The sequence below is a fragment of the Vipera ursinii genome, assembly GCF_947247035.1.
Source record: "Vipera ursinii genome assembly, chromosome: 14".
Lineage (NCBI taxonomy): Eukaryota > Metazoa > Chordata > Lepidosauria > Squamata > Viperidae > Vipera > Vipera ursinii.
In genome coordinates, this window is record NC_139527.1 from 8,994,580 (window position 1) to 9,013,182 (window position 18,603).

At 43.6% G+C, this 18,603-nt stretch overlaps 1 protein-coding gene across 1 annotated transcript in view; it reads right to left on the reverse strand.

Moving 5' to 3' along the window:
• LOC310646637 (transmembrane protein 132B-like) overlaps positions 1–18,011 on the reverse strand; it is a gene marked incomplete at its 3' end in the record, with an annotated part of 55,058 nt that extends 37,047 nt beyond the window's left edge. The window contains exon 1 of the mRNA XM_083373255.1: positions 17,953–18,011. Within this exon, the coding sequence (XP_083229381.1) occupies positions 17,953–17,955 (3 nt within the window). The 5' untranslated portion in view covers positions 17,956–18,011. The remainder of the gene's footprint in view (positions 1–17,952) is intronic.
• Between the last annotated feature and the right edge of the window lie 592 nt (positions 18,012–18,603).

Below are 18,603 nucleotides of genomic sequence, written 5' to 3' on the forward strand. Positions count from 1 at the left end.
CTGATTCTCTCCTCATGTGATTTAATATTAATTTTTCTCTGGCAAGAGAAATCCTCCCCAACAGTTATGCCCCGGAAGGTCCCAATGGGAAGGCAAGCGGGGAAAACGTGATGCCCTGAAGGGCTGGCCTTTCCTTGTGAAAGAATGACCTGCAGTATTTTGATGGTCCAATCTGTTGAAACTGATCCCTCTCCATAATGAGGCACCATTTGGACAAGCGAACAAACCAGGAAAGCAGCAGGGAAGGAAGCGCAGGACGCTTGAGGTGGACCATCTGATCTCTTTTCAATTTGTCTTCTATTTTTTTTTCCCCCTCAGAGTGAAAACGGTTGTAGTGTGTAAAAATGAAACAGGCAAATCTTTCATTGGCCAGGTTCTCCTTTACGCAGTTCCTTGAAACATTAGCTGCAAAAACTTGGATTATTTCTTTATTCAGTTTATATGCCACCTGACACCCAGGGACTCTGGGCAGTTTACAAGAGTTCAGAAAAACAGGAAAACAACGTAAAAGGGAAAAAGAGAGCAAAGATGGCAAAGATAACGATGCCAGAGGACAAGAAAGATGAAAAGAAGAGTTTAATCATGCTTGCCAAAGAAAGGGAGGGAGGGAGGGAGGAGGGAGGGAGGAAGGGAAGGAAGGAAGGAAGGAAGGAAGGAAGGAAGGAAGGAAGGAAGGAAGGAAGGAAGGAAGGAGGGAAGGAAGGAAGGAAGGAGGGAAGGAAGGAAGGAAGGAAGGAAGGAAGGAAGGAAGGAAGGAAGGAAGGAAGGATAGGGAGGGTGGAAAGAAAGAAAGGAAGGAAGGAAGGAAGGAAGGAAGGAAGGAAGGATAGGGAGGGTGGAAAGAAAGAAAGAAAGAAAAGAAAGAAAGAAAGAAAGAAAGAAAGAAAGAAAGAAAGGAAGGAAGGAAGGAAGGAAGGAAGGAAGGAAGAAAGAAAGAAAGAAAGAAAGAAAGAAAGAAAGGAAGGAAAGAAAGAAAGAAAGAAAGAAAGAAAGAAAGAAAGAAAGAAAGAAAGAAAGAAAGAAAGAAAGATAATTAGTGAAGGATGAGAAAGAGAGAAGGAAACAAAGAAAGAGAGAAGGAGGGAAGGAGAGGGAGGGAAGGAAGGAAGGAAAGAAGGGAGGGAGGGAGGAAAGAAAGAAAATTAGTGAAGAGTGAGAAAGAGAGAAGGAAACAAGGAGAGAGAGGAAGGAAGGAAGGAAGAAAGAAAGAAAGAAAGAAAGAAAGAAAGAAAGAAGAAAGATAATTAGTGAAGGATGAGAAAGAGAAGGAAACAAAGAAAGAGAGAAGGAGGGAAGGAGAGGGAGGGAAGGAAAGAAGGGAGGGAGGAAGGAAAGAAAGAAAATTAGTGAAGAGTGAGAAAGAGAGAAGGAAGAAAGGAAGGAGAGGGAGGGGGGAGGAAGGAAGATATAAATTGGGAGCAAGATTCTGCTCTGTCCTAATCGCAAGGGGAAGCAAAGCAAGCACCTTGCTGGTCTCTCTGGCTGAGCCAGCGGGGAGCTTTGCTGAGATGTTTACTTGATCTCTCATGCTGGCAGAGGCTGTTATCACGCCTTCCTCCAGCCCTCTCCCTCTAATGCTAAGCTAATCCAAAGTGAGATGATGATAATGATAATTTGTTGTTGATAGATATCTTGTTCTTCAGGAGACAGATTCCCTAAGTGGTTTTTCCAAAACATTCCTCCGCTCACTCAAATGTTGACAGCCCTTGAAGGAGATGGCCTGATGGGGAAATTAAGGGGGGGTGAGGAATGGGGGAGGGGGGACAGAAGACCTCCCTCTGTTAAATCCCCTTCCTTTTTCATCCCACCCACCCCTTCCAGCCTCCTCTGACAAAATATTAATTTCAAAGCAGGCTAAGACCCAGGCAGGAAATCCTTCAGAAGCTGCTGCTGCCCCAACCGGCTTTTCTTTATTTCTGGCTGAATGCGTCTCTTACTTTTTTTTCCGTTGTCTGGAGGCAGTTTTATGAGAATCCTTTAATATATACATATATGTTATAATGATTGGGAGGTCTCCAAAGCCATTGCCGTTCCCGCCAGCAGCGTCCAGAGGAAAAGTGCCAGTGAAATCAGAAGAACGCAGACGGTGCAAAATTGGACTTTGCAAGACTAGAGCGACTTTTCTCCCAGGGCGGATTTTGGATTGTGTTATCCATCCCCGGAAAGGACACATGTAAACACCATCGGCCCACTTCTCAATCCCAGCCGTGCTTTTCCTTCCTCCTTCACAGTCTTGCTTTGCATGGAGATTCTTTTTTCTCTTCTTTACTTTCACTGTAAATCTTCCACCTGTTTGTTCAGGCCTATTTGTATGCTGGATTCCTTCCTCCCTCCCTCCTTCCTTCCTTCCTTCCTTCCTTCCTCCCTCCCTTTCATCTCTTTCTCCTTCCTTCCTTCCTTCCTTCCTCCCTCCCATCTCTTTATCCTTCCTTCCTTCCTTCCTCCCTTTCATCTCTTTCTCCTTCCTTCCTTCCTTCCTTCCTCCCTCCCATCTCTTTCTCCTTCCTTCCTTCCTTCCTTCCTTCCTTCCTTCCTTCCTTCCTCCCTTTCATCTCCTTCCTTCCTTCCTTCCTCCCTCCCTCCCTCCTTCCTTCCTTCCTTCCTTCCTTCCTTCCTTCCTTCCTTCTTCCCTTTCATCTCTTTCTCCTTCCTTCCTTCCTTCCTTCCTTCCTTCCTCCCTCCCTCCCATCTCTTTCTCCTTTCTTCCTTCCTTCCTCCCTTTCATCTCTTTCTCCTTCCTTCCTTCCTTCCTCCCTCCCATCTCTTTCTCCTTCCTTCCTTCCTTCCTTCCTTCCTTCCTCCCTCCCATCTCTTTCTCCTTCCTTCCTTCCTTCCTCCCTCCCATCTCTTTCTCCTTCCTTCCTTCCTTCCTTCCTTCCTTCCTTCCTTCCTTCCTCCCTTTCATCTTTCTCCTTCCTTCCTTCCTTCCTTCCTTCCTCCCTCCCTCCCTCCTTCCTTCCTTCCTTCCTTCCTTCCTTCCTCCTTCCTTCCTTTTCTCCCTTTCTCCCTTCCCTTCTCTTAATTTTGTTTTCCTTCTTCCCTTCCTTCTCTTTCTTTGTCTCCTTCCTTCTTTTCCTTTACTTTCTTCCTTTCTTCTCTTCCTTTCTCTCTCTCTCTCTTTCCTTCCCTCTCTTTTTTTATGAAGGAGGACTTCAGTTTAGACCCAAGCCTTAATTTTATTATTATTCTTTCCCTTACTGATTTTTTTTTTCTCCTGCAAAACTTCACTTATACTCATCCTGCTTCAGAGTCTGGGCTTGTTGATTCGCCTTCGTTTTTGTTATTTTGTTTTTAGTTTGTTTTTTTTCCTTAAATCCAAGAATGAATTGGCATGATTGAATCAAGTAGAGGCTTGCTTGGGTGTTTTTCTGCATCCATCCCAGTCTTTTCTTTAAAAGTGCGCAAAATGTATATTCTATCCAAGATGATTACATAGAAGTCATTCATAAGAGGTTATTGTTGAATTGTAAAGTGACACAATGCTTCAAAGGAGGCATCCTTGTGGCTTTCTCTAATATGTTCAGCCCCCTCATTATCGCCTCTCCCTGCACCAAGCTAAGCTTGGAAAGACAGGAAGAAATAGTGAAAAGAACGGGACGTATTCTTCACCAAACAGGCTTTGTGCTGGACACTGAAAAGCTATTCTATTGCCCAACGTCTTCCCTTGCTCTTTCCTCCAGCTACTTCAAACTCATTCTGTATAATTGATAAAGCTAAAAAATAGCCCTCATACACACACACACACACACACACACACACACACACACAAAACCCTCCCCTCCATATGTGTTTCATTAATGATAAAAAAGGCCTTTGACTGTGTTGAATGGGTCAAGGTGTGGAATGTCCTTTGTCCTTAAGCAATGCCTATGCATGTGATAGAAAACCACAGTCCAGAGTGAAAACGTGGTGAAACTGGCTCCAGGTTGGCAGAGAGAGACAAGGGGATATATTCTCTGTCCTTTTTTAGTCAAACTAAATGCTGGATGTATATATATGAAAGGAAGCTTGATTGGAAGAAAATGTATGTGCTATTAAAATTGGGAGTTAGACATATCTATCATCCGTGCTGTGCTAATTACACTATTCTGATGGAATGGAAATGATTTGCTAGCTTCAGTAATGAGAGACGAGGAGGATGGTGGTGGCAGGGCGGGGGGGGAATGGGACTAATATAACAAAAGGTCAAATTAGTGACAACAGGTATTAACCAGCCTTAAAAAAAATACCAGAGTCGTGGAGAGCATCTTCCTTTAATAATCAATGATCAACGTTCAAGGCTCTAGCAATCAAGAAATGCATTGCCGATTAGCATGTGGTAGGACAGCCATTAAGGCCTTGGGGGGAAAAATACATCCAGCTTCTCTGCTGCATTTATAGACACATCAAAATGAGGCAAGCAACAATCACCTTCCATGAAGTGGAAAGTTGGAATTTGAAGAAACAAGGTAGGTGGTGAATGTTGAACTATGGTGTTGTATACTCTTCTGGATGCTGTAGACAACAAATGGATCATAGATCTGATCGATCCACAGTTTTTTAATCTCCAAAGTCACTTTTTCAAGCTCCAAATGTAATCCTGAATCTAAATGGCCTAGCTAGCCCAAGCAAATAATACAGCCCTTGAAAGCCCCTGTTAACATTCAGCTTGTCACACTTCCATAAAGTGGGGATCCTTGGTGGTCTCTGAGCTTGGTTGTTTCCTTGTGGATGTTTCATGACCCCACCAGGTCACATCATCAGTGTTAGAAGGGAGTGAGCCTTGGTCTCTCTTTATATACTTTGCCCCTTCTAGCACTACGATGTTACCTAGTCGGGTAATGAAACATCTGCAAGAAAACCACCAAGCTCAGAGATCACCAAGGACCCTACGGTCCTCCTCCTCCATCTCCTCCTCCTCCTCCTCCTCCTCCTCCTCCCAGCGTATCTCACTAACACCAAGGACCCTACAGTTCAACAACCCTGAGCTACAAATATTCCCTTCTGTTGGCAAACACGGTCGTAATTGTATGCAGGTCAGGTTGATGGATTTCAAGGAGGCCTATCAAATAAAACGGCCTAGGATTGCAATGCAAATCTGGGCATATTTATGCAGAGGTTTTGTGGTGGATTTACAGGACTTGTCCATATGAATAGACAGAGAACTGTAGAAAAGAATCCATTGGGCATCGTCTGCCTTCTTTCTGAAGTAGAAGCTGTGAACAGCTTTTACCCAGCTACTACAGATGGCTGAATTCACCCAGGGTAAAATCCCAGAAGTCTTTGGGAAAAAATGTAACCCTTTTAGAAGGCTGTGTTCTGAAGTGCTTTCTAATATCCCCCAAAACAAGACATGAATAAATCCAAGGGAATGAGACAGTAATGGCAGGCGTGTCAACAACAGCTGGTTTACTTATAAAATTTAAATCAACTCTGGGCATATTGAAGGTGAAACCCAATATAGAATCCTTAGAAACGACCTGGTGAATTCAGTAACAATCCTTTGGGGATTCTTCTTCAGCTAAGTTCGCCCGATATGTGTGTTTGATCTCCTTATCTATCAGCATAAATGCTTTATTGCCTCGGAGGTCTTAGAAGATCTTACCCGATCTAAAGAGTTTATCTAAAGCAGAGGTCAAAAATGCTGGTCGCTGAATCAGATGCAGCTTAAAAGATGACATGTAGGTTCAAAAAGAGACCAAAAGCGGCAGCACGGTTACTGGTGGGACAATATTGGAAGAAGGATAGTTTGCCCACTGTAGAAGAATGGGTGTTTAAAGTTTCGAATCTTGCAGAAATGTCTAAGATTTCTGCCTATTTGAAGGATCATTCACAGGAAAGATATATTTCAGTTTGGAGGAGATGGATAGATTATATTCAAAACAAGTATGGGACTAAAAAGTTCCATTTAGCTTATGAGTAGATTTTAGTGGGATATTGTTATTGGTACGTTGTTTGTAGTTATGTTAAAAGAGAGTTAAAGCGCATTATGAATTTGGTTAATTGTATATTATGCATAATTTTTATTTAGAATATGATTATTGTAACTATAATCCTGTATTTAGCTCTGGGAAGTGGGGGGGGGGAAGTGGGGGGGTTTGGGGTGGGAGGGATTTGGGGATATATTGTAAAATTTTGTTTTTGTAAAACTCTTTAATAAAATAAAAAGAGACCAAAAGCTCTAAATATTGTCCGCAGCTTCAAATGGAGCCGTCAAATCTGCAGATGGGTGGGGAGGGGACAAGAATCCAAGGACTGGGGTGAAAGGAAGGGAGAATTTCACCAAAACGTTTGGAGACAGAATCCAAAAGGAAAAAAAAGCTCTTTCTCCATAGGGTCGGGTGAGAAGGTGTTATAGAAACACTCGTTGCACAGCATTGCCAAAATGAAAACACATACACACACACACCATTGGATGAAGAGATAATCAAGGGAATGCTGGACTGTGCTGCAACGGATAGGCTTACATGGAGAATCGAAGAAAAAGAAGACAACGAATATTTTCAGACATGGAACTTATTTTATCAATGGCTGGAAAAACAAGATAGAGCAGACGTGTCAAACACAAGGCCCGGGGGCCGGATCCGGCCCACAAAGTGGTTTCATGCGGCCCGCGAAGCCATCCTGGAAACAGGGAGGGAACGGCCCCCACTGCCTTGGCCCTGGCGCAGAGACCCTCCTCCTGCCAGAGACCCTCAGATCTGTCCCACTCCTGCCCAGGCCCCCCCATGGGCACCCTTGATGCCAACGATGTAGAGCTGGCCACGCCCACCCAGTAGGCCATATGCACTCTAGCCACGCCCACCCAGTAGGCCACGCCCACCCTGGCCACACCCACCTGGCCCCTTGAGGGCAACCGCCATGCTGATGAGGCCCTCAATGAAATTGAGTTTGACAGCCCTGAGATAGAGAAATGAGAACTTAACTTCTGTTACTAAGCAAAAAGACAACACGTTGCTCATTAAGCACTAATGAATTGTAAGAATAGAAAATTAATCAAATACTTTGAGAAGAAAAAAGAAAAGAAAAGAAATAACCAACTGGGCTCTCGCCTTACAGAAGTTGAGACGCCCGCTTTTTCAGCCACAAAGCAAAGTAGAAAAAAGACGGCCCAAACGAAAGAGATCCTTTTTACTGGTAGTCCTCGGTTTACGACTACAAGTGAGCCCGAAATTTGACGTGGCTAAGTGAGAAATGTGTTAAGTGAGCTTTGCCCCGTTTTACGAATTTGCTTGGCACATTTGTTAAGCGAATCACTGCAGTTGTTAAATTAAAGGTAAAGGTTCCCCCGCACATGCGTGCTAGTCGTTTCCGACTCTAGGGGCCGGTGCTCATCTCCGTTTCAAAGCCGAAGAGCCAGCGCTTGTCCGAGGACGTCTCCGTGGTCATGTGGCCGGCATGACTAGATGCCAAGGGCACACGGAACGCTGTTACCTTCCCACCAGAGTGGTCCCTATTTTTCCACTTTCTTTTTTACGTGCTTTCGAACTGCTAGGTTGGCAGAAGCTGGGACGAGTAACAGGCGCTCACTCTGCTACGCGGCACTCGGGATTCGACCCGCCAAACTGCCAACCTTCTGATCGACAAGCTCAGCGTCCTAACCCACTGAGCCACCGCGTCCCTCGTTGTTAAATTAGGGACACCATTTTTTAAGTGGACCCGGCTTCCTCGCTTGGCTTTGCTTGTCAGAAGGTCGCAAAAGGGGATCACGTGACCCCGGGGGACGCTGCAACCGTCACAAGTACATGCCAATTGCCAAGCGTCTGAATTTCGATCACGTGAGCCACGGAAAGGCTGCAAAGGTCGTAAGCGCGAGAAACGGTCACAAGTCCCTTTTTTGCCAGTATAACTTTGAATGGTCACTAAACGAACTGTTGCTAATTGAGGAATACCTGTATTTATTTATTTTTTTATATCCTTCTCAGAAAGATGGCGACTTAAGACTCTTGGTTGTTGTTGTTTTTTTATAAAATCTCTGTTTCAGTCGAGGTTGCAGGCCAAAACAGCACCCTGGCAGATAATAACAGAGCAAAAAAATGGCAAGCAGATTTCACACAAACACAAACAGACACACACACACACACACTTTAGCGTGGCCAGCAATTGGAAAAACAACTAAAGATGCTGAAGCTCTTTGCTGCTCTAAAGCAGCGGCTTTGTTTACTTTCTGAGCAAGTTCACCTCTCCTTACCAGCAAGTAAAGTGGGCCGCGGGGAATAAAAAGGCTTCCAAAATTCTATTTTTAACATCGGATTCATCAGCGTGCAATTTACCATCACAGCATCCCTGTCTCTTGACACTTGTTATTTCTATTTTGTGTGCATGTATCCTGATGTTTGACGTGAACGGTTTGATTCTACTTTTACTTGTATTAGATTCGGAGGGGAGGGAGGGAGGGAGGGGGGAAGAAGTGACTTTGGACTCAGCCGGAAAAGACGGAGTGATTGACACTCAGAGACAGAAAGGTGTTATTTTTATTCTTTAGATCGTATCCCGTCATATTAATGATTCATTGGATTGGTGTTCCGTATTTTTCCCCCCCTGGAAAAGTTCAAGAGAGCTCAGGGTCTTCTGCTCCTTCTCAAAAAAAAAAGAGACACTCCTCCCCACCAAAAAATCGGAGAGATTTTTGAGAGATCTTTTCACAAGCCCTTGTTTGAAATTGCAAACTAACTGAGCCAATAACTACATCAAACCTAACATTAAAATGTCCCTTCCAAATCAGCAATATGCCAGGTCTGGAGAACAAGCCTTAGGCTTACTGCAGTATTAAAGGGGCTAAGGAGCTAAGAAGGAATTTCCTGAGAGTGAAAACAATTAATCAAATGGAACAGCTTGCCTCCGAGTTGTGGTTGATCCATCACTGAAGGTCTTCAGGAAAAGATGGGACAGCCATTTGTCCCGAATGGAATAAGGTCTCCTGTCTTGGGCAGGGTTTGTGTGGACTAGAAGACCTCTAAGGTCCCTTCCAGCTCTATGATTCTATGATACGTTTCCAGGACTTCTGAAATTCATTCAGTAAATTTTATCAGCAGTTTCTGAGCCTGTCAAGAGCAGATGAGGGGCAGGATGTTTGAAAAGAACAAAATCTACCCCTGTCCTAGACACACACACACACACACACACACACACACACACACACACACACACTCAAAAAAAGATGATAAATGAATAAGGCATTAGAGACATTAATCTTGGGCAGATGTTTGAAGAACCTGGATGGGGAAAAGCTCTCCACTGGACCAATATGTTGGAACAGCTGCTCTGATATTTTTAAGATAATTATATTTGGCAACTTAATGATTTCGAAGGTGACTGTTCTGAAAATCTGGCACATACACACACAAAAAAAATGGGGAATAGTTCCAAACTATCCTTTGGAAGATGTAGTTCTTCTTTCCTTGAGACTAGCACGAGTCCTGACCCCTGATATTTTCCCACATGCTCAACAGCTGTTCCACATCTGGATCCATCCCCATCCCAAAGTCTTTTGTGAATGTGTTAGGGACAAACCAGTTTGTTTCCAGATCCAGTTCAAGGTGTTGCTTTTGAATTAAAGTCCTGCGTGACATTGGGGGGGGGGGGCTGGATGATTTGACTGTTGTTAAAATGATTATTATTTGACCATATCTTCTTGATGACGTCTTCTTGTCCCAGTAGATCCAGCAAAAAGGACCTGCTGAGGGTTGCATCAGCTAGAGAGCTGCATTTGGGGTGGGGTATGTGTGTGTGTCACATGTTGGATCTCCTCTACTGTGGCACTCACTTTGTAGAACATCCTTACCTCTGGAGTAAAGGCTGGTTACTTCACGTTTGATCTTCTGGAGGTCTCTTAAAACTTGGTTGCACCATTAGGCCTGGGTAGCCAGAGGCACCGTGGAATTATGGACTTGGTTCCCTTATTATTAACCTCTCCCCACCTAATATTTTTTCCTTGTTTAGCTTTGTCTTTTATATGGGGTTTATGGAGAGGAGGAGGAGAACTGTGGGGTCCTTGATGTTCTCTGAGCTTGGTGGTTTTCCTGCAGAGGTTTCATGACCCAACTAGGGAATATCACCACTGCTATCAGATTATCCCCGTTCCCTTCTAGCACTTCCTTCCTTCCTCCTCCTCCATTCCACAAACCCCACTCCCTTCTAGCACTCATGATGTTCCCTAGTTGGGTCATGAAATGTCTGCCAGAAAACCACCAAGTTCAGAGAGCATCAAGGACCCCACAGTCCTCCTTCTCCTTTCTTTCTTTCTTTCTTTCTTTCCTTCCTTCCTTCCTTTCTTCCTTCCTTCTTTCCTTCCTCCTCTCCCTCCTCTTCTTCCTCCTCCATTCCACAAACTCCACTCCCTTCTAGCACTCATGATGTTCCCTAGTTGGGTCATGAAATGTCTGCCAGAAAACCACCAAGTTCAAAGAGCATCAAGGACCCCACAGTCATCTTCCTTCCTTCTTTCCTTCCTTCCTTCCTTCCTTCCTCCTTCCTTCCTTCTTTCCTTCCTCCTCTCCCTCCTCTTCTTCCTCCTCCATTCCACAAACTCCACTCCCTTCTAGCACTCATGATGTTCCCTAGTTGGGTCATGAAATGTCTGCCAGAAAACCACCAAGTTCAGAGAGCATCAAGGACCCCACAGTCCTCCTTCTCCTTTCTTTCTTTCTTTCTTTCTTTCTTTCTTTCTTTCCTTCCTTCCTTCCTTCCTTTCTTCCTTCCTTCTTTCCTTCCTCCTCTCCCTCCTCTTCTTCCTCCTCCATTCCACAAACCCCACTCCCTTCTAGCACTCATGATGTTCCCTAGTTGGGTCATGAAATGTCTGCCAGAAAACCACCAAGTTCAGAGAGCATCAAGGACCCCACAGTCCTCCTCCTCCTTTCCTTCCTTCCTTCCTTCCTTCCTTCCTTCCTTCCTTCCTTCCTTCCTCCTCTCCCTCCTCTTCCTCCTCCTCCATTCCACAAACTCCACTCCCTTCTAGCACTCATGATGTTCCCTAGTTGGGTCATGAAATGTCTGCCAGAAAACCACCAAGTTCAGAGAACCCCAAGGACCCCTCATTTCAACCCTGAGCTACAAATATTCTCCTTTATTATTATGGGCTGGTTTAAATGAATAGCTATTACGGTCTATATGAGCCAGTCTCAGGGGCTCTCTAACACTTCCTATAAAAATCTGTGTACAAATCAATACTATGGATGCATTTCCCCCATATACGTAGCTTTCCTTTTATGTGAGTGCTATGCATTCAAAGACGTAATAATGGAGAAATAGCTCTCTTCATCCTTTAATTCTGAAATGCAGAGGGAGACAATTTGCCCTTACTAATAAGGTTTACACACTGCCACAGATAAGACAGAATTGTCATTTTTACTGTCTGGTCTGTTATTTTCCAAGCCGGATTTAATTCACAATAATGTTGTAATATCTGCAATTTCTTTGCCGGTTTACAAATAATACCCTTTTGACGAGACCTCAGGTTCAGATTCCTGCCCTTTGCAGCTGAGCCACAGAAGTGGAATGCCAAGCTAATTGGCAATAAAGCTAAAAGCAACTGTCCAAAAATTGCGTAGGGAGAAATATATTATCAACACAGCACCAGCCAAACTCTCAGCCAACTGTTAAGAAGTGCAAATACTTGGGGGGAGGGGGAAAGAGCTCAAGTTTGGGCACTTGATGAGGTTTTTCTCTTTATTTATTTTTTCCCTTTGACTGCTCATTTTGTTTTATTAAAGGACTGGCACATCTCTGATACAACAGAAATAATTTTCAGGCGAGGTCGCACTAAAACAAAGGACAGCTTTTAGCCAGCCGAAAGAACTCTCCTCCGTAAGAAGGTCAGCCAGCCAAAATTGGATCCAAATGGGGACTTACACAGGCTAAGCACAGAAGTTGTGGGGTTTGCATCACAGTCTCATTTTGTTTTGCGCCTTCCCTTCAGAGGCCCGACGTGCCCGGTCATCGTATTCGGTTTACAGGCTGACCAACCCAATCAGATGGGAAGTCGCGCAAAGTCATTAGGAACACCGAAAAGCGAGATAAACTTTTCCCGACTGGTTGGGAAAGGATGGACCTGGGTGAAATTAGACACAATAAACTGACCGATCCGACGCTAGGCAGCGCACCAAATGAGAATCTGGGCTGGTGCCACTCGAGAGAGAATAGAGGGCGAGGGCAATGCTTCAGAGGGACAGCCTTGATAAGCAGGCTTGGAAAGATTGAGAGAAGAGAATATTGGTAGCTCAGGGTTGAACTGTGGGGTCCTGGGTGCTCTTTGAGCTTGCTGGGTTTCTTGCAGACATTTCATGACCCAACTAGAGTACATCACCAGTGGGAGGAAGAGGAGGAGGAGGCCATCTGTGGGGTACTTGGAGGAGGAGGAGGAGAGGAGGAGAAGGAGAAGGAAGAGGATAAAGAGGTGGTCTATGGGGTCCTTGATTATTTTCTTGCAGACATTTCATGACAGACATTTCAGGCTCAAGGTTGACTCAGCCTTCCATCCTTCCGAGGTAGGTAAAATGAGGACCCAGATTGTTGGGGGCAATTAAGCTGACTTTGTAATAATGCTGCTTGGCGGGGGCCGAAAGCCCTAATAAGCAGGCATATACATAGAATGAAGGCTACTGCTAAGTTTGTAAAGCCGCCCTGAGTCTTCGGAGAAGGGCGGGATATAAATGGAATTAAAATAAATAATAAATAAAAATAAATAAAAATCCAACTAGGGTACATCACCAGTGGTAGAAGGGAGGAGGAGGAGGAGGAGGAGGGGGAGGAGGAAGAAGAGGAGGAGGAGGAGGAGGATCATGGGATCCTTGATTATTTTCTTGCAGATGTTTCTGGAGTGGGAGATGGTGGAGGAGGAGGAGGACTGTGGGATCTTGGTGCTGTCTGAACTTGGCTGCTTTCTTACAGATGTTTCATGACCCAACTAGGTAACCACATCAGTATTATAAAAAAATCAAAGTTTACCCTCATGGAAAGAAGATTTGGAAAGAATCTTTGAAAAAGGAGACACACTCCCACGTTCCTGTTATCCCCCAATGGGGCCAGGGATAAGTTATGGACATGCCTAAGTCATGATTTCTATAGCTTTGAATAAACTGAATAAAACAAGGAAAGAAAAACAACAACATTGGGATTAGGGCCATTGCAGGAACGAAAACGATTCTTCCCCGAGCGGTAGAAATTCTTCAGCTTTTTTTTTTTTTGGATCAAAGCCCACCCAGAGCTAGTAACCCGTTTTCATACTCACTCTGCCTATATATCATCAGTGAAAGATATTCTCCAGCAGTTGCATTACCCCCTGAACAGCGATACCTGGAAGCATTTTGGCTACTTCTGCCCAAATATGCCGAAACTGATGTACTCAGCAATTCCCCCCCCTCGCCCCCCAAGCTTGAGTTATTGAAGGCGGCGTCTTTTTAAGGGTCATTTTTCCTGGCTGATCTTGTCAGCAGTTCAGCCTTTGGGCAGCTTTAAAATGGATTGGGGTACGTGTGTGTGTGAGGGTGTAGAAATACCATTATTCAATTTCCCATTTAAAAGAAGTCTTACTGGAGTATATAAGACCATCCACGTTTCGAAGTGATTCACAATATTAGCCCACCATTACTCAAAAGAAACAGCCCCTTTGTAAGGGGGGGGGAGAGGAAAACCGGATTTCCAAAGGCAGGGATGAAAAGATTTATGGAGTACGGATCGTCCTCAACATACGACCCCAATTGTATTTTATGACCCTTTTTACTGTGGTTCTTAAGTGAATCACGGCAGGGGTTCACAGCACTCGTCACTCCCCTTTGACTTTCCTTGTCAAGAAGCCAGCTAGGGAAGCCACAAACAGCAATTGTGTCCATCAACGCACACACGACTGGGGCACAAATTTGCGCTTCGTGAGTGTGCATGACACAGGATCGCTTTAACGCAGATGTTTCTGCTCTTCACACTTTGGGTGGAAATGCAGCTTTGTCCCATTCCTCTGTCCGGAAACTGTCATTTTACACTGGATGGATTTGAGGCTGGCTGTCAACATTTCTTCTAAAAATAAGTCAAGAAAGCGAATTGGCTGCTGAAACGTCGGGCCCAAATTGCCCTGTGTAGTCTATGGGATAATTGCCAGGCCAGGATACTGCAACTCCTTTGCAATTGATCAGAGGTAGGCCCCCATGCCAAGAAGATTGGAAAAGTGCTTAGTGTGTTAATAATGGCATATAGGTATCCGGCAGGAGGCAACCGATTGAGCTGTTAACTCTTGGCTGGTCAACTTGGTCTCTTGTTATTCTGCCGTTGAGCTCTTTCGGTCAAGATTCAGCCCAGCCACAGATGTGATAGTTAATTTCTCAAGCAGGTGGTGAAAAACAGTAGGATAGGAGATCTGACAGTTTCCAAAATGAAAGAGAGATGGAGACAGACTGGCCAGCTCAAAAGAGCAGGCGGAGCAAGACGACACTATTGCTTGGTGGAGAGTCTCCTTTGCGTCACAACAGGGGCTGAAATTTCAGGCATCGCTCTGCTACATTCCTTCAATAAGTATTACTTATCCCTAATTTCCGAATTTTATTTTATTTTTACCAACTTGGTAAGTGGCTCCTTCTGGCCTGCAGCATAAAGCTTGATGGAAGTTTTTGAACTGCAGACTTTTTAAAATGCCAGCTGGAAAATAGCTGGAGAATAGCAGGCTAGGTGGAACGTGGTCTACAACATGTTCAGGAGAAGTTTTACCTCAGTGGTTACATCTCTCCCTTTGTAGGCAGCAGGTCCCAGGTTAAGCTCTCTGTATCTACAACTCGAAGTTTTGTTTGAACTTATTATGGACCAGAAACAGCCCAGCTTAACACCTTGAACTGTTCTAACATGCCAAAGCAACAAAAATGATTAGGGGGCTGGAGGCTAAAGCATATGAAGAATGGTTGCAGGAATTGGGTATGTCTAGTTTAATGAAAAGAAGGACATGGTAGCAGGGTTCCAGTATTTGAGGGGCTGCCACAAAGAAGAGGGGGGGACAATCTATTTTCCAAAGTGGAATAGAATAGAATAGAATAGAATAGAATAGAATAGAATAGAATAGAATAGAATAGAATAGAATAGAATAGAATAGAATAGAATGGAATGGAATGGAATGGAATGGAATGGAATGGAATGGAATGGAATGGAATGGAATGGAATGGAATGGAATGGAATGGAATGGAGTGGAGTGGAGTGGAGTGGAGTGGAGTGGAGTGGAGTGGAGTGGAATGGGATAGACTGGACTGGACTGGATTAGACTAGACTAAACTAGACTGGAATGGAATGGAATGGAATGAAATGGAATGAAATGGAATGAAATTGAATGAAATGGAATGGAATGGAATGGAATAGACGAGACGAGACGAGACTGGACTGGACTGGACTGGAATGGAATGGAATGGAATGGAGTGGAGTGGAATGGAATGGAATGGAATAGACTGGAATGGATTAGACTGGACTGGACTGGACTGGACTAGACTAGACTAGACTAGACTAGACTAGACTAGACTAGACTAGACTAGACTAGACTAGACTAGACTAGAATAGAATAGAATAGAATAGAATAGAATAGAATAGAATAGAATTTAGAGTAAGAAAAGAATAGAATAGAATAGAATAGAATAGAATAGAATAGAATAGAATAGAATAGAATAGAATAGAATAGAATAGAATAGAATAGAATAGAATAGAATTTAGAGTAAGAAAATAATAGAATAGAATAGAATAGAATAGAATAGAATAGAATAGAATAGAATAGAATAGAATAGAATAGAATAGAATAGAATAGAATAGAATAGAATAGAATAGAATAGAATAGAATAGAATAGAATAGAATAACAGAGTTGGAAGGGACATTGCAGGAGTCCCTACACCATTTCTGACAGATGGCAGTCCAGTCTCTTCTTGAAAGTAGCAGAAGGCAAGACAAGAAAAAACAGGTCGAAACTAATCAAGGAGAGATCCTACCTAGAACTAAGGAGAAATTTCCTGAAAGTGAGAACAATTAATCAGTGGAACTCCTTGCCTCCTGAAGTTTTGAGTGCTCCATCACTGGAGGTTTTTAAGAAGAGATTAATGATCATTTGTCCGAAATGGTGTGGGGTCTCCTGCTTGGACTAGAAGACCTCCAAGGTCCCTTCCAACTCTGTCATTCTCTTATTCTGCCGCTTGATGTTTGAAGAGCCAGATGCCAAGTTTAAAAGACTTTGAGAAATTCTGCACATGACTCTTATAGATACAAGTTGCTGCATTTGTTCAGATGACAATTAGCATTTTCTGGCATGCCAACCCTTGCTTGAAATGGAAATGTCTGTTGCTCTGTTCCTGGGCAACTTCATTGCTTCTCTTTCTTGGCAGCCAACTGTCCCTAATAATTGATTCTTCCAACATCTGGTGCACAGATTAACATGTGAGGGCTAATGGTCCCAAAATGGAACGGCAATTCATTTTCATTGGACTTAATAAAATAACCAACGGAGGTGAGGGACCCACGGTGTCAGGAATACTTTAAAAACCAACTTCTCTCTCCTCCTACAAAGCAGCAAAGAACCAACTGACTGCATTACGAATGATTACTCGGTCAAAAGGACTTCTTCTCCAGAAAGATAATTAAATGTATAGCTAATAGGGCCAATTTTCTAGCTTACGAACTCACGGGATGCCAGGTTCCCACTTCCACATTGATCTGTAATAAAACTCATTTCATTATGCTTGGTTTAATCCCTCAGTAGAAACCTAGTGCGACTTTTCTCTCACAACATCCATCCATTCAACTCTAGGACACATGCCCAACATTGTGGAAATGGTGCTGGGTCACAAGAATTCCTCCTTTTGATGTTCCTCACCATCAGGAAGTTAGAGTAGAGTAGAGTAGAGTAGAGTAGAGTAGAGTAGAGTAGAGTAGAGTAGAGTAGAGTAGAGTAGAGTAGAGTAGAGTAGAGTAGAGAGTAAAACAGAACAGAGCAAAGCAGAACAGAACAGAACAGAACAGAGCTGGAAGGAACCTTGGAGGCCTTCTAGTCTAGTCCCCTGTTCAAGCAGGAGAATCTACACCGTCTCAGACAGGTGATTGTCTAGTCTCTTCTTAAAAATCTCCAGTGATTTCTGGTGGCAAGCTGTTCCACTGGTTGATTGTCCTCACTGTCAGGAAGTTTCTCCTTAGTTCCAGGTTGCTTCTCTCTTTGATCAATTTCCAACCATTGTTTCTTGTCCTGCCCTCTGGTGCTTTGGAGAATAATTTGACCCCCTCTTCTTTGTGGCAGCCCCTCAGATACTGGAGTACTGCTATCATGTCTCCCCAATTTCGTCTTTTCTTATTTTTTTTTAATTCCTTTTATATCCCGCCCTTCTCCGAAGACTCAGGACGGCTTACAAGCTTAGCAGTAGCCTTCATTCTATGTATATACCTGCTTATTAGGGCTTTCACACACACCCCAAGCGGCATTATTACAAAGTCAGCTTAATTGCCCCCAACAATCTGGGTCCTCATTTTACCTACCTCGGAAGGATGGAAGGCTGAGTCAACCTTGAGCCTGGTGGGACGCGAACCTGCACTAATTGCAGGCAGCTGGTGTTACTTAAGGAGGCATTAGCCCACTGCTCCACCAAGGCTCTCTGTCCTTAGAGGAACAATGTTGAGGGAATGAAAGTCTCATGAATCTTCCTGGTTGTCCAAGAAGACCCATTTGGGGAGATCTCTAATCTGCCTCTAAATCAGAAGTGCCACATGAAATGGATTAGGAGTCTAATTTGGCTTACAATCACTTTCTTCCTGAAGACCAAAAACTGGAATATATCACTGTTGTTGGTGTTGGTGTTAGTCTGGCCAGTTGGGTCTGATAGTACTGAGATTCAACCATGAACAAATTCATCCTTTCAAGATTCTGTCCCTGTAATCTTACAACTGGTTTCATTTCCTAACCAGGTAGCCTCATCCGAAGGGAATTTGGCAGAAACATAACGAGGAAAATTTGTTTAAAACAAAACTCTTACCATCGCAAGTGGAACAATTCCCACGAAGAGGGATTGGCTGACAAAGATCTCGGAGACCACCAGCTCGCTCGCGGCCTCGTCTCGAGGGTACTCAACCTGCCAGGTGATTTGTTGGGCTCCAGCCAACTCGCTGCTGTTGTCAATTTCAAAATCCATTTGAAAGATCTCATAAGAAGTTATGTTGATCCTGGGGAGGAAAAAGAAACAGAGACGTGACATTACAAACTTCAGGTGGGACCTTGTTTCTGTCTGTCTGTCTACCTATCTATCTTTCTACCTACCTACCTACCTACCTACCTACCTTATCTATCTATCTATCTATCTATCTATCTATCTATCTATCTATCTATCTATCTACCTACCTACCTACCTATCTATCTATCTATCTACCTACCTACCTATCTTATCTATCTTATGTATCTATCTACCTACCTACCTACCTACCTACCTACCTACCTATCTTATCTATCTATCTATCTATCTATCTATCTATCTATCTATCTATCTATCCACCTACCTACCTATCTTATCTATCTTATCTATCTATCTATCTATCTATCTACAGTATCTATCTATCTATCTACCTACCTATCTTATCTATCTTATCTATCTATCTACCTACCTACCTACCTACCTACCTATCTTATCTAT